Consider the following 15,516-nt stretch of genomic DNA (forward strand, 5'->3'; position numbering starts at 1 on the left):
TCACAGGGAGAACGGTAATAGCTCTCAAGAGGCTCACATACAACAAGCCTACACACTCACTGGGATCTCCTACAGGGAAGGCTTTAAAGGGACCAATAGGAAAATTTTGGCCATTGACAAAGGGTATAGAGTAGCAAAGCTGACGTCCTTGAGAGGAAACAGCTCTCTCCCCAATGAAAGGCTTCAGGGTGAGAGGCTCCTGAGGCTCACCAAGCACCTAGAAATTCCCCAGATCATAGGAATCATATCTCTAACTCTTAAATAACTAGTCTCAGACCTTCTATGAGACTGGGAGGAGGGGGTAAGGGCTTTTCCTTGCTTAACTCAGGCTAAATCAATTTTCCTAACAAAGTGATCATCCAATGCATCCTCAATGCCACAAGTGAGCTCTTTCTAGCACATACATAAAAGAGTTCACAAACTACTACAAAAACAAAGCATCCCAGTGTTAAGGAGAAGCTTCCAGGATACTTTCAACTTCAGCTTCCTGAATTTAAGGGAAAACTAGTCATTGAACCAGTAACATCTAAAGAGAGAGAACCCTTCATGAATGATATCACTATATGCATCCCTCATTTTTACTGATCTAAGGCTAAGATTGCTCACAAAGACAGAACAGCCAATTCCATGAGAACAGTCCTCTAGTCTTGCCCTGGCTAGCACGAGCCCTGAGGAAGACTTGAGTCACTTAAGCCAGTAATGATGCTTCCCTTTAGACAGATGCTTACTCAATCTCAATATAACAATTGGCTTCTCCCACATACAAGATGAGCAATAAATTTGACCTTACTCCTTTCCCCGGTCTGTGGAATAGGGGAACATTCTAGCTGGATGATGAAGTAGTCTTGGGGAAAAGAAAGGTCCTTGGGGAACTAGGAGAGGCATCAGTGGCCATAATTTAAACTATTGGATAAGGCCAGGACAAATTCTGAAAAAAAATGTCTTGGAGATCATGCTCAGCTACTCCCTCTGCCCTATATGCATCTCCAACAGCATAAGTCACTGACCACCCTATGCCCCCCCAGAAATAAAGGTTATCTATTTCTCCATGAATGCCCAGAAGGATATCATGGTTAGCAGATGATACACATACATACATCATGCCAGTTCTGAGTTGAAGGCTAAGTAGAGTTTCTAGCTCTTTGAGAAGCCCTACCAAGATCAAGGTCCAAGACTGGTTACTGAACACTTTAATCCAAATGATCGTCCCTTGGTGGAAAACTTCCAAGGACAGACATGCCAAAAGCTGGGTGCTAAACTGGTCAAGCTGTCTCTTAGCTCCGTGCCTTTACTAAGAACCTCAGTACCATATAATTCAGGACCCTTTGTGCTAAACAAAAGAGGTAAGGAAGGAGAGTCGATCCTGTCTCAACTCCCTCCTAAGGAGGCACACACAGGGAAACCATACAAAGAGATAGCTACTAGTTCAAGCTACTAGCCTGTTGTTACAGGTTTTTGGAAATTATCAAAAGATATATGTTGCTTTCCAACTCATAGCTTGGGTGCTATGAGGCCAAATCACTCTTCCAAGGTCACAGACTGTGCCCCTAAAAGATAGCCAGCCAAATCACAATTGGTGGCTACTGGTCACCCCTCCTGCTATAGAAACATGCTGACATTTAATGCTGAATGAATAGTGTCATCTCTATATACAAACTACAGCACATTAATGTCTTGTTAGTAGACCTGCCCTTTATCCTTTTATCCCTTTAAATTACAAACTTAAAAGGCAGAGAAACCATTTTCTAGATGTAATGAGACCAGCTAGGCTGCTGATCTTTTTCTTCTGACTATCTTCACTCACCATAGAAACCAAGGCCTAACACTGGGTGGGGCCTATCACTGATCACTGGGGAGGAAATAAGCCAGTCAGCCATTCACCTGGAACATTTACTGACTGCTGCTTCCCTCTTGGCTGAGCATTTATAAAATCTCCACAGGGAAACAGGCCTTCCCACATAGAGGATTAGCACTAAGCCTGACCAGCTGCTTCAATCAGCTTGTACCCATGAACCTCTAAAACTCACAAGGCATCTAATACAGGGCCAGGTAACCTGGGGGGCAAGGGGGTTCTAACAATCCCATTATTCTTGTGCCTCTCCAATTATGACACAGGGCAATGGAGTGAGGCTCCGGCTGCCCCCATGGGCAGCACTCCGAGTTCTGGGCCAAGCTTCAAAGCTTTGGGCAGCCACAGCAGAAAATGCTTCACAAACAACTAGCTCTCTACCAAGATGATGGAAAGACATAAAGGAACTCAAGAGTCAAAAGAGAGTCAGGCGCAGGGAGAGAGAGAGAAACCTAGAAGAGGCAGGCTTCTGCTGGCTTTCCACTGCTGTGTGCTTATATAAACAGTATCACCTGCCCTATGGGGACTTTGACCGAAAGCGTTTAACGCACCAGGGCAGATTGGTCACGGCTCAGCCTCAGCTTCAAAGCTGAGCTTTCCCAGCTTTCACAAGTGCCTTTTTGTTCTCTGTACATGCTACACAAAGCCCCAGCTTGTGTTACATTCCTACCCTCAGATTCTAGGCCCTTGAGCCAAACATCAACCCTAACTTCAGGGGACAGCTGGGAGTTCAGAACACTGGCTCTCCTCCCAGCATCACCCCTTTCCCTTTCCTCAACTGTAACATGCCAAGTGGCCTATAACCATCAAATAGTAATGAGAAAACCTACAGATACTCTAATCCAACTCAGTTCCCCATTTTTTGCCTGGTATTCAGACCCTCCCTTCCCACTCTAGAAGTTCACTCAGGCTACTATGTGGAAAGTACCCTTCAGCTGATCCAGCAGAACAGATAGATGAAGTATCCTCTGCAAAGAATGGACTCAGATCACCTTAAGAAGTGTGAGTGGGAAAATGAGTCACTGATTACACATAGTGTGGCTCAATGAGGCAATGAGATGATTACTTGTTGGCATTTGTGGATTGTCAATAAGTAAAATAAGAATAGATGGAACATGTCAGTTCTCAAACATGAGACAATAAGCTGTGTTGTGTCAATAATAAGAAGATCTTAAATATGCAGGGAAAAAATGCTGAAAAGCAGCCATCATATATATATATATATATATCTCCACAACAATAGCTAATAACAATACATATAGTTATGAAGTCCTACTTGGTCCATCACCTGCTTATGTGACAAAATTGAGGGTATAATAGGATTTAGATGATTGCTCCACTAAATAAAGGTATTTCAGAATCACATACAAAAAGGGAAAAGAATTAGTGTGGGGATGAAAAGGCCTCCCAGTCTTGTAGGTGATGCAGTAGATAGAATGCTGGACCTACATCAAGAAGACCCAAGTTCAAATATAGCCTTAAACATGTACTAACTGGGTCATCCTGGGCAAGTCACTTAATCTTTATTTACCTCAGCTTTTTAAACTATATAATGAGGATAATAACAGCATCTACTTGGCAGAGTACATGTCTGGCACATAGTAGGCACCATATGAATGCTTATTCCCTTCCCTTCCCCTCTTCCTCGGAAACTACTCACAGGGGCTGGGTCAGTCTACTTTGGCACATACCCAATAAACTTTTTTTTTTTACAAATAGATGATTTTTTATACTATGGCATTAATCATAAAGGCAATATTGGCTGTCATATAACTAAAACCAAAGTTTTTCATTTTTCAGTAATATGTATAACAAACTACTGCAATACCCATGTAGTTAGGGGTCACTTATTTCTCCATTACCTCACCCACTTTTATCTCACCTTTCCTCCAAAGAGTATAAATACCAAGATATTCTCAAATATCCCTATGTGAGGCAAAGCACAAAAGGAAATTTTTCTCTCCAAAATAGAAAAGGAGACTACAGGGCAGCAGTGTCTCGTCCCAAGACATGATCATTGCATAGGAAAAATCAGGAGAGCTGTCAACATGATACTGAGATTAGGGCTAGCAGATGACAATTCCAAAAAGGCTAAACCTTAAGCTAAACATAGAATCGCAACCCAGAGATTTTGTGCCAGGAAAACTGAGGCCAACTATGTCCACATAAGGCCAAGTTTTAGCCAACATTCGTTCTCACAGTTGCCAATAATAACAGTAGCATCAACAACTGACTTTATGCCTGTTTTAAAGTTTACAGAGCATTTTACATACATTATCTCATTTAAGCCCCATGACAAAGCTATGAGCTAAGTACAGATGAAGAAATCAAAACTCAAATAGCTTTGTAAAAACAGTAATGTTCCCATGGCCACAGAATAAACTAAGCATCAAGAGGCAGAGTGTGCCCCTAGACCTTCCCAAGTCCAGTACCATCCATAATTGAGGGGGATGGAGGCAAAGGATAAAGTGGAGAAAGGCTTCTGTTCAAGAGAGCCTTTTGGGATATCTATCACTTCCTCCACAAATAAGATAGAAAAACCAGGAGGCCTGGAGGGAGGGCAGGACAGCCCTCAGATATCACATTAGGAACAACAGCCCTGGAAAAACTTCCTCAGGCCATACCCAACTCCCCCACAGGGCCCAAGTGCTCCACCCTGGTTCCAGGTGTGTAGGAGAGAAAGCAGAAGGAAACTAGAGAGGCTTAGACAAAATGTAAAAATTACTTAAAAGGCCAATGGCAGTCTTTAGGAATAGTTACCAGTCTTTACTGCCTTCCTGCAGCTCAAAAAGATATAAAATACAAATTGTAGGCAGCTCTATTAGTCAAAGATTCACTCAGAAGAAGGAATAACTCTTTCCATAGTAGAATCTTTCTCTGGACAAGAGTCTCTTGGCTCAGATAGCCTAGAAAAAAGACTCCTAAAATCTGAAGCAATAATAAACTCAAGGAAGCAGAGACATTTGAAGACCTAAAGCTGCAACAGACTGATATTGGGGTGGGAACCCCTCTTAAGGCCAAAGAATTGCTCAATTTAGTTCAGAGATAGAAGGTGTAGAAGGCATGGTTTCTTGTAGGCCTCTAGACCAGCTCAAAGTTGCCTGCCACTCTTTCTGGCTTCTCATTTCTCTTCCAAGAAAAGACACAGGGTAATGGAAAACATATTAAATAGGATTCTAACCTCAGCTCCCCATCAATTAGAAAGGGCCAGGGGAACCAAAACCATAGTATTTACTGCCAGAGACTAGTTTTGGAAGGAGAAAAATCCCAGAAAATTTCCATTGGAAATGGCCTCAATTTTTTGAATGAACTATTTAGTATGTTTTTATCTGAAAGGGGTAGGATGAGTTATGAGAAGCTTAAAAAGGGAGAAAAATACCCTCTCAGAAGCCCTTTCATTTCCTTCAAAGCCCGGCTCTCAAATATCATCAAGGGTTCTTAACTTGGGATCCATGAACTTACATTTCAACACATTATTCTGAGGAGTTTGTAGACTTCACCAAAACATGACAGAGAAAAGGCTTAGGAACTCTGTTCTATATGAAAAATCTCCTAATCTAATACCTCCCCTGTCCCCTACTACTGGTTCCTCCCTCATCAAAATAACTTTGTATTTTGTAGATGTGTAATTGTAGCCTTCCCTATCTAGATGATAAACTCCTCAAGGACAGAAACTGATTCACTTTCGTCTTTATGTATCTAACATCTATCACATACAACAGGCAATTAATAAATGCTTGTTTTGTTTGTTTTTTCAGAAGCAGTAAAGTTGTGTTAGTAGAGAAGAGACCACTGAGGTTGGAGTCAGGAAGACATGAGTTTAAATTCATATTCAGATACTTTCTAGCTGTAAGACATGTCTACATCAGGTTTCTCAACTGTAAAATGGAGATAATAGTAACACCTACCTCCCACAGTTTTTATGAGGATCAAATGAGATAATATTTGTGAAGGACTTGGCAAACCTTACAGAGATACATAAATAATAGCTAATAATAACATTATTTATAATTATGATTATATTGATAAGTGGCTCTGTGCATTTCCCAAAGGAAACAGTTTGCAGAGCCACCACCCTTTCCCCTTTACTATTCTACTCCAAGATCACAAACTATAAAATCTGAGTCCAGCCAATCATTTCATAAATGCATATGACTGGAAATAGTTCATTTATACATTGCTAGACTTATGAACTGATCCAGCTATTCTAGAAAGCAATTTGGAACCATAATCAAAAAAGCTATTAAGCTGTGCATATCCAGTCAGAACCCAGTGCTGTCACTATTAGATCTATATCCCGAAGAGACCAAAGAAAAAGGAAAAGGACCCATATGTACAAAAAAATAGCTGCTCTTTTCATGGTGGCAAAGAATTGGAAACTGAGGGAGTGCCAAGTGCCTATTAATTGGAGAACAGACAAACAATATGATGGAATATTGTGCTGTAAGAAATGATGAAAAGGATGGTTTCAAAGAAACCTAGGAAGATTTGTATGAATTGATATAAAATGAAATGATCAGAACCAGAACAATTTATACAATAACGATATTAAAAAGACAAAGAACTTTAAAAATACTTTTTGGCAGAGAATATAAAAAAAAGAAAAAAGTCCTTTAAAAGTTACAGTTTAAATTTCAATACAATGAATAACTATGCTTCCAGAGGACCCATGATGAAATATGCTATTCTCTTCCAGATAAAGAGCTGATGGATTCAAAGGAAAGACTGAGGTTTATGTGTTTTAGATATGAATAATTTGGGAATTTGTATTATTTGACTATGCATGTTTATGACAAGTTTTGTTTTTCTTGTTTTCCCAATTGAAAGGGGAGGGGAGAAAAGGTGGAAAAGAAAAAAATTAGATTTAGAAATAAAATAACAGAACTAGGAGAACATTATCTACAGGAACAACAATAGTCTAAGGATGATCACTGTGATACTCAGCTACTCTGCTCAAGACAATAATCCAAGATAATGCTTTCACTTCCAGAGAAAGAACTGATGAACTCTGAATGCAGATTGAAGCATACTTTTCCAAAACCTTCTTTATCTACTGCCTTTGGAGTTTCAAAGGTGTGTCTACTAACATAGACACCCATACTTGCAAGAATGTAAAATAAATCTTTCCTGCATTAAACAAAACAAAACAAAACAAAAAATACCCTCAAACCTTTTCTTTATTTTTTGGTTTGTTTTCTTTTGTAACAAGGCTAATATGCACATATGTTTTACATGATCTCATATGTATAACTGAAATCAAAGTATTTGTCTTCTCAAGGAAGGGAGGGAGGGAGGAAGAGACATGATTTTGGAACTTAAAAGTTTAAAAAAATAAATGTCAAAAATCACTTACATGTAACTGGAAAATATTTAAGAAATAAATAAAGTATATTTTAAAATAATGGAAAGAAGTAAAATAGAATAAAATAAAGATTTAAAACAAATAACAAAGAAGGTATCAACACAAGCTCATTCCTCCATTATCAGGGCCCACTGCTCATAACAGAAGTCAGGGATGTCACTGGCTGACTTAGGATGTTACCACAGCTGACTATAGCTTTGTGAATAGATAATTTATTTTAAAATCTTCTTTAATATTTACAAAACACTTTTCTCACAACCACCCTGGGAGACAAGCAGAATAAGTATCATTATAAGAAACAGATTCAGAAAAATTAAATGACTTGCCAGTATTTATACAGACAATATATGCTTAAAATGGGATTCAATGCCAAGTCTTCTGACTTCAAGCTAAGTACTCTTTGCACAGCATGAAACGCTGCCTCTGATGAATGTAAAGTAGACAAGTAATGCTGTGTGTCCAAGGGCAGAAGCAGCTGCCCTGAATCAATGCTGGGAATGAAGGTACTGCTCCCAGTAGGGCCCTGGCCAGGCCTGCCTACTTACCTGAGAGAAGCCATCTGGCCTCTCCCTTCATTTTCTGAACCTATTCAAATAACAACTGCCAGTTTGATCACCTCCACAACTTCCCAAGGTCATACCCCCTTTTGTCCTGGCCCAAGCTTTAGCCTACTTCCCTCTTAACTTGTCCTTTTCCAGTCTAGTTTAATAGGAAGTATGTTACCTTTCCTATACCCAGGAATGTTTGCCCTTCTGTTCTCACCTCCCTAAAATTTTTATTAGCCCCTTCTACAGCCCAAGACCCCAAATCTCCCCCAGCTCCCTTGATCCCCATTTCTTACTTGCCAAACACCCTAAATCAAAAGTTCTCTTTCCTGGGTCATGGTCCCTTTGGCAATCCAGTGAAACCTACAGATCTCTTCTTAGGATAATGTTTTTATTTTTTATACTTTTTTAAATCACTGAAAAAATGCTAAACTTAAATTAGTTAAAATTAGTAAAGGTTGGTTAAAAATAAAAATCAAATTTTTTTCTTTTCAAGTTCATGGAGTCCTTGAAATTTATCCATGCACATCCTATCTTTCAGAACTCTGCCCCTAGACAATCTGTGCTCATGGTCTCAAATACCAGTAGATCACAGTGTCCTAGAGATGAGAGATAGCTGAACAAAGTCCTGGGTTCCTTCCATTTTTGTCTTAAAACAAGAAAGAAAGATAGGAGCGGCTTGTGGATAGATCACCATCCTTAGAATTGGAAACCTGGGTTTGAACCCCTTCTCTAGCTGTACAATTAACAGCTCATTTATCCACTTCAAATTTCAAATTCCTTATCCATAAAAGGATAAGGATCATAATAAAGAAAATACTTTCTTGTAAACTTTAAAATGCCACATAAATATAAATTACTACCAAATGAGAGACCCTAACCCAAGGTCAAATGACATATAGCAATAAAGGATCTGGAATAATTGAAGAAGCTGGAGAGATATAAGGGAGATGAGGGGTGACAAGGATAGGGCATCAAGACCAAGAGAGTGAAGGTATAAAGCACAGCTAAAAAGAACAGTTTATTTTTTTTAATGGCAAGTAGGAAAAAGAAAGTAATGGAGTGAGGACAGTGGGTAGTGTTTGTCTGCTAAAGTGGAGGCTGAAAAAAATTAAGTGGAGGCTGATGTAAGGGTGCAAAGAAATGCATGTGTGTAGGAGGGAAAGCCCCATGGGGACATAAATGAGATTGCAAGAGTGGAGCAGTGAGAGAATCAGATTTTAGACAAGCCCTTTGCTAAGAAAGATACAGATATGAGAGATGACATAAGGGACAAGAAACAGCACTGGGAGGATGTGAGAACAGAAAGTGAGAGGGACCAGCAGGTGGGAAAGGCTACTACCAATTGGAACAATAGAGTTCTTAGCACAGAGAATAAGGAAGGGTTGGGTTTTATTTGCTATTAAACCTAGATGAAGTACAAATACTGAGAGGACATTCAGGTGTCTTGCTGAGATGAGGAAGCACAGAATGGAATAACAGATCAAAGGAGAGAGTTACTTTGAACATATACATATACATAATGTCAAACTCAGATGGCAGAAGACCTCACCAAAAGTAGAGAGAAAACAGGGCAACACCTAATCCCTGGAAGAGACCCCAACAACTAGAGGGGAGGCAGATATAGAAGAAAGGAAAGGAGGACATATGCATAAGAGAACCAAGGAAGGAAATTGCTTCTAAGTCACAGATTTGTATGCAAAAGCTAGGAGAGGAGGAAGGAAAAAGGAATTAGTCTTGGAAAAGCTGCTCAAGATTTTAAACAAGGGAACCTTTGGCACAATGATATAAGCAGAAGGAGGATTATTAGGAGGCTCTAGAAGGAAAAAAAAAAAAAATGAGAAGCCCTGAAAAGAAATAGCTTACTCAGGAAGCTCTGAAATGAATGGGAGAAGTCACCACTGGCAAGGTGAGTAGGACTGACCAAAGTATGCTGTACTAGACAGACTCAGTTTCACTCCCAAAGCAGCCCCTTGTCACCCCACCGACAGGGAAATAATATGGTACTTGTCAGCCTTGGAATTTGCCCCAAGGTTAAACAAAGAAGCGGAAACAACCTGGAAATTTTTCAGAAGCTTGTCTGTTAAAGGTATAGGCAGGGATGGACTCTATGAAACATTAAGCTTAGGTACAGAGTACAAAGAGTTAGGCTGGTACTGCCTCTTCTCCCCTCCCCACCTCCAGGAACAAGCAGAGCTGGGAAAGAGTTTCCAGTCAGAAAGGTAGTCAGACAAATCTCTACCTAGTTACCTAGCCTGGTGCTTATGATATTTGTCATTCAGAGAATTTCAAAACTTTAAAAACCATCTTGTCCAACCCTCTCATCTTTCATGAAGAAAAGGAAAGCCAGAGAAATGAAGGGAACTCAAGCAAGATCACACAGAGTAAGAAGCCAAACCTGCACTTCAACCCAAGGCCTCTGACTACCTAAATCCAGTGCCCTTTTCATTATACATTCCACAGCCTCTCCCTTTTTTTTCTTACTCAGGATCAATATACTCTTTTCACTCTTTCAAGAGGTCAAGACTTGCAGCAGTACTGCTTCCCCTTAAAGTACCCAAAAGCCTGGCACTACGTATTTTTCTCCACTCATCTCATAAATAGAAAAGAGGCTTTGGGGTAAGGTGGATCATGAGAGCTCACCAAAGGAGAGTAAAAAATTAAGAGAACGGGACAGTCAGCAATGGAGTGGAGATGAAGTCCAAAAAAGGAGACCAAGCCCAACCCTTTAAGAACAGGCTCCACCACTGAGATCCAGCTAACAGTGAGTCAATTTTCCCATTTTTGCAAAGCACAGAGAATAAAGGTAATAAAAAAGTTCTTCACAGAAGGTAAAGAGTATAACACCTATTATAATAATGTTCCTTAATGGATCTGGAAATAATGTAGATCCATTCAAAATCCTGAAACTGCAACACTCCATACAGGGAAAGGTCAACGGAGCATGTAGCTAAGGAGGTCCAGTGATTGCCCTGCTCCATGACGACAGCATAAAATAGAAAAGAATGAACAAGCCTAATTCCAAGTGATCACTCCTGTTTCTTAGGGCTCAAAAGAGCTAAAACTTTAAGCAGAGGTAAATTTCAGTTTCTACACACAAGGAAGATTTCGATTTACCAGCCAGAGCTGGCACTATTAGTAGTAAGAACAGAAAAGACTTCCCACAGAAGGGAAACATTCTACAATGGTTTTTTTTGGTGGAAAAGCCAAAAGAGAAAATATACCTCCAGTTTGGGAAATCAAAGCAGATGTACCCAGTTTCCAAAGCAGATGGAAAAAAAAAATAGGTCTTAAAGATGAGGAAATGTATAAAATCCCAACTCAGAATGCTGTCCAGAGAATCAGCCTACCCTAATTTCTAATTATGGAATCAACAAGCTTCTTTAGGGCCTCTAATATGAAAACCAAGTAAAGTGCCCAAAATGACACTGTGAATGTCACATAAGGTCTATAAGCTTTACCATTTACAGATGACAGTCCTTTAAGATAGAGGCATCCCAAAACAGATTAAATTGTAATCAGAAAATATTTAACAAAATAAAAATGCAATGGAATACAGATGTTAATAAGTGGTTCTCTAAATCATTATGAAGTCCAAATGGGGTTTAGAGGCCCCTATTTCTATTTGAGTTTGACATTGCAGAACAGCTTTAAAGGACAGGAAGTGGATTTTTCTATCATTAGTAGAGGGAACTTCCAAATACAGAAACTCCCTTTCATGAATACAAACATCACCTTTTCCATAACTGGCCTAGAATACTGAGTGGTTAAGACAATCACGCAATTACAAACCCAGCAGGTATCAGAGTCAGAACTTGAATTTGGGCCTTTCTGATTCTGAGGTCTACTTTCCATCTTCCTGTTCTATGATCACTGAGCTGGATACAATCATGGACAAAACCAGCTAAAAAAACTGTCCCACTTGCCTACCTTCACCTGGCAATAGCTCCAGGTGAGACCCTACAGGTTTCTCCTGCCTGAGCTATTTTTCTCCTTTTCTGAGGGACTTGTAAAGCTGGGCTTTCTTCCTTGGGATAAGACTATGTGTCACAGGATCAGAAGATTGGAACTTTAGAGCTAAAAGGAACTCAGAGGTCATCGGGTCATCTAGTCCCATCTCCTTTACAAGTGAGGGCCAGACATGTAAATTCATGTACCCAATATTACTCAGTAATAAAAATGGGACTTCAACCCAGCTCCTTGTATGCCAGTTTTCATTCTAAAGCACTGTACTGCCTTATATATTTTCATGTAAACAAACAGCACATCAGTTAAATTCTTTCTTAAAGCAGGCCCCATTTCCCATTTGACTGACAAACCTTGGATAGGTATACCTGTATCCCTCATCTGTAGGGTGGCCCTCATCATCATGTGGTACAAGGAGCAGGTTGTATTCTATGTAGGAGTGTTGCAATGATAAAACAGCATGAGACATTTTGACTCCTCCTTACACCATTACTAGGGAATTTTCTAATCTACACCTACAGGTGTCTGCCAAGAGGAAAAAGACAATGTGGGGAAAAGCTCAACTGCTTAATAAATTGAGGGAGGTCTGCTTCTCAAATCAAACAACAGTTTATAACAATCCAAATATCTGCATCAACTGGGCACAATAGCCAAGAGCAAAACAAGTTAATATGGCCTCTGATCATTCAAAAGAGTGGCAATTCCAACCAATGGAAACAATTTATGACCTTACTCCAGATTTGGAACAAAGAAAAATCGTGATTTTTTTCTCTTTTTTAAAAAATTTCATTGTTACTTTCCACTAACCATTTCAGCTCCAATAGAGCTCTCTTGTGACAAATAAATTCAATCTAGTAGGAAGTTTTGCCTCTCAGTTATAATATAGGCAAAGGAGACAGAAAATGAGAAGTGAGAATATCTAGGGGCTATTAGAAAGCTACTAATCAACTGGTAGAGGTGTAAATTGGTCCAATTAAAGAATTGAACTCCAATCAATAACACTGATCAATCATGACTTCAGAGAACTTTTGCTGAAGTATGATTCCCAAGTCTTGATAGAAAGGTGATAGATGAAATGTACCAAATGAGAAAGATGACAGTGAAGGAGAAGGAAATAAAGAAAAGAATATCAATAAAGCATTTCTTTAAAAAAAAAAAAAAAAAAAAAAGACTGGAATCATTTACCAAGTGCTAACCAGTCTAAGTAACTATCACCTGAATATATTTTTCCGATTCTTCCTTACTAGGGGCAGACCTCTGATTTCTCTCCTTAAATGTTACCTTTTTTCTTGAGGACCCCATCTTGGTTAAACAGGATTTCTTCAGGGACAAATAGCCCCCAATCACTTCAATTTCATCAACAGTGGGGTAACGTTTCTTGAGTAACAACCCCACATTCTCACGGGATGCTTCAGGATCTTCAAGAGTTTTTCCTTTCCATTGGTCTTCCTCCTCCTCTTCCTCAGTATACAGTTCCCCATTTGGAGGGCTGAATCTTGCCTCAGGGGCAGCTGGTTTTCTATTAGGCACGACTGTGAATGTATTGTTGCTCAAGTAGTGAACTTCAGATTTGCTATTGGGCAGAGAGGGATGAGGTCGATAATGAGGAGCATCAGAGAATCTGAAAGCTGGTTTGGCCTCTTGGTAGGATTCATCATCTGAATCTACCTCATCAATAAAAGTAACAGGAAGCCCTGGTCTACTGGGTTCTTCAGGAATCTGGGTGATAGAGGAACTGAGGGATGTGTCAGAAATCTCAAAGCCCCTGCAAGGCTCTTGTTTGGAAGGTCTCTCTACAGAGGAGGATGTTACTACTTCTCTCTGCCACTTGTGGTTCACCTCTGAGAGAACGGTAGCTGTTTGTTTCTGAAGATCCCCTTCCTCTGCTGCCTGCAGGGCCTCAACACCCAAGTAATTTCCATAGGGAGGTACAACTTCTGGTGGGTGCTGGCTCCCGTTTTCCAGAGGTATATGGGTTAAATGGCCAGACTGAGAAGAAACACTGACCTTTCCCTTTGGCTGCTCAAAGGCTTTGCTCCCCACTGGATGGCCAGTCCCAGAGTCCAGCATTTCCACCCTAGGCTTAGGGATGAAAATAAAGGAGTTTTTGGAGTTCATCCGGAGGTTAGCCAAGGCCTTAGCCTGGACATCCTCATCAGGGATGGTCTCTATATCTGGCTTGGGGGCAGGTTTGATCTCAAAAGAGTCATTAGAGCTGGTGGCTGCAGAAACCCACCTTCGCTGATTGGGAGTGGCACTGGCCAGGCTGTGTTTGGGGAATGTGGAAGAGGCAGCTGGAGTGGCACTGGGTCCCCCATTGGCACTGCCCATCGGGCAAGGGCCAGGGGAAAGGTGGAGGATAGGTGCCTCCTCCTCAGCATTTGGCTTCCGAATGTTGATGCTTTTGGAAGTACTGGAAGAGGATGGCACAGGCCCACCCACAGTAGGGAGGCCATTGGCAGGACCCAGCCGGGGCTCCGGGGTGGCCTCTATGACAGGTCCATTTGGTACTACTGTTCGGCCTCCTCTGGCCAGACCCCGGGGGTGGACAGTGAAAGAGTTGCTGCCCGTCTTCTGGAGGAAGTCACTGAGCCGAGATGGAGCAGCTGCCGATGCCTGAAACCAGGCAGCTCTCTCTCCGACGCTGGGAGTACGTGGTCCAGAGCTGGGCAGGGAGGGGGAGGTCGCCGAGCTCCGCTGCTCGACTGCAGAAGGCTTTGGCACCAGAGGCCGGCTCCGCTCAGGGCTCCCGCGACGCCGAGGTGGGGACGGGGCCCGAGGCCGGGGTTCGCCAAGAGCTAGCGGGGAATCAAACTTCTCCAACAGACGGCTGACCCTGCCTGGCTGCGCGGCCGCCTCTACGGCTGTCCGGGGAGTCTCGTAGATGACTACCTCCGTGGCCCGGATCTCCGCCACTGAGCAGCCACGCCGGGCCAGCAGCTGCTGCAATGGGTCCGGGCCCGGGCGCGGACCGGGGGAGCTCACCTCGTAGGGTCGTTGGCCGGGCAAGAATCCGGGCTCGGACTCGATTATGAGAATGTTGTCGGCGCGAATAGTGCGGATACCCGGAACGCGACTATAGAGCTCCAGCAGCTGCTGCACGGGTCGTCCCGTCGAGGACCGGGCCCCGGGTGCCGCGCCGCGCCCCCTCCGCAGCCGCTTGCGCTCAGTCTCCAGCCGCATGAAAGGGTTCTCCCGCAGGGGGCCCAAGCTATCGGCCAGCACTAGTCGTTCCGCCGCCGGGGCTGGCTCCCCCGGGCACTCGCCCCCAGCCCCGGCCACAGTTCCAGCTGCAGCCTCGACTCCAGCCCCACCGTCGTCCCCCCCAGCCAAACTCCGGGGCCCAGCCGCCAGGCTCGCCAGCTTGGCTCGCTTCCTCTCCAGTATCTCCCGTTTCCATGCCGGCAGCACTGAGCGGGAGCCGGACCCCGCCAGTCCATCGAGGCCCGGCGGCCGCCGAGACTCAAGGCTCGTCATGGTACAATGCAGAACGAAGGGAGGCGAAGTCCGGCAAATCCGCCCGAGCGCCAGTGGCCGGCAACCTGCCTGGCGGGCCGGCAGGATAGTGGACTGATGGAACAGCTCCTCTAGCCCGACGGCCCACAGCGGCCCGCTTTCCAGTCCGTGACCACGCCCCTACGCTTGGGGCCGCCTCCCATTGGGGAAGGCCCCTCAGGGCCCGCCCCGTGTGGGCTACAGCCACCTATAGCAGACGGGGAAAGGTTGATTCGGGTGCCCATGGGAGGAAGAATTCTGTTTATTGGCCATTGACCTTTCTTACTCCGCCCCCTGAG

General features: G+C 42.7%; 1 protein-coding gene across 1 annotated transcript in view; it reads right to left on the reverse strand.

The window, feature by feature from the left end:
- Window positions 1-15,324, reverse strand: part of TPRN (taperin) — a 32,310-nt gene extending 16,986 nt beyond the window's left edge. Inside the window, exon 1 of the mRNA XM_051976882.1 lies at window positions 13,004-15,324. Within this exon, the coding sequence (XP_051832842.1) occupies window positions 13,004-15,199 (2,196 nt within the window). The 5' untranslated portion in view covers window positions 15,200-15,324. The remainder of the gene's footprint in view (window positions 1-13,003) is intronic.
- Between the last annotated feature and the right edge of the window lie 192 nt (window positions 15,325-15,516).

This window comes from Antechinus flavipes, chromosome 2 (assembly GCF_016432865.1).
Source record: "Antechinus flavipes isolate AdamAnt ecotype Samford, QLD, Australia chromosome 2, AdamAnt_v2, whole genome shotgun sequence".
NCBI lineage: Eukaryota > Metazoa > Chordata > Mammalia > Dasyuromorphia > Dasyuridae > Antechinus > Antechinus flavipes.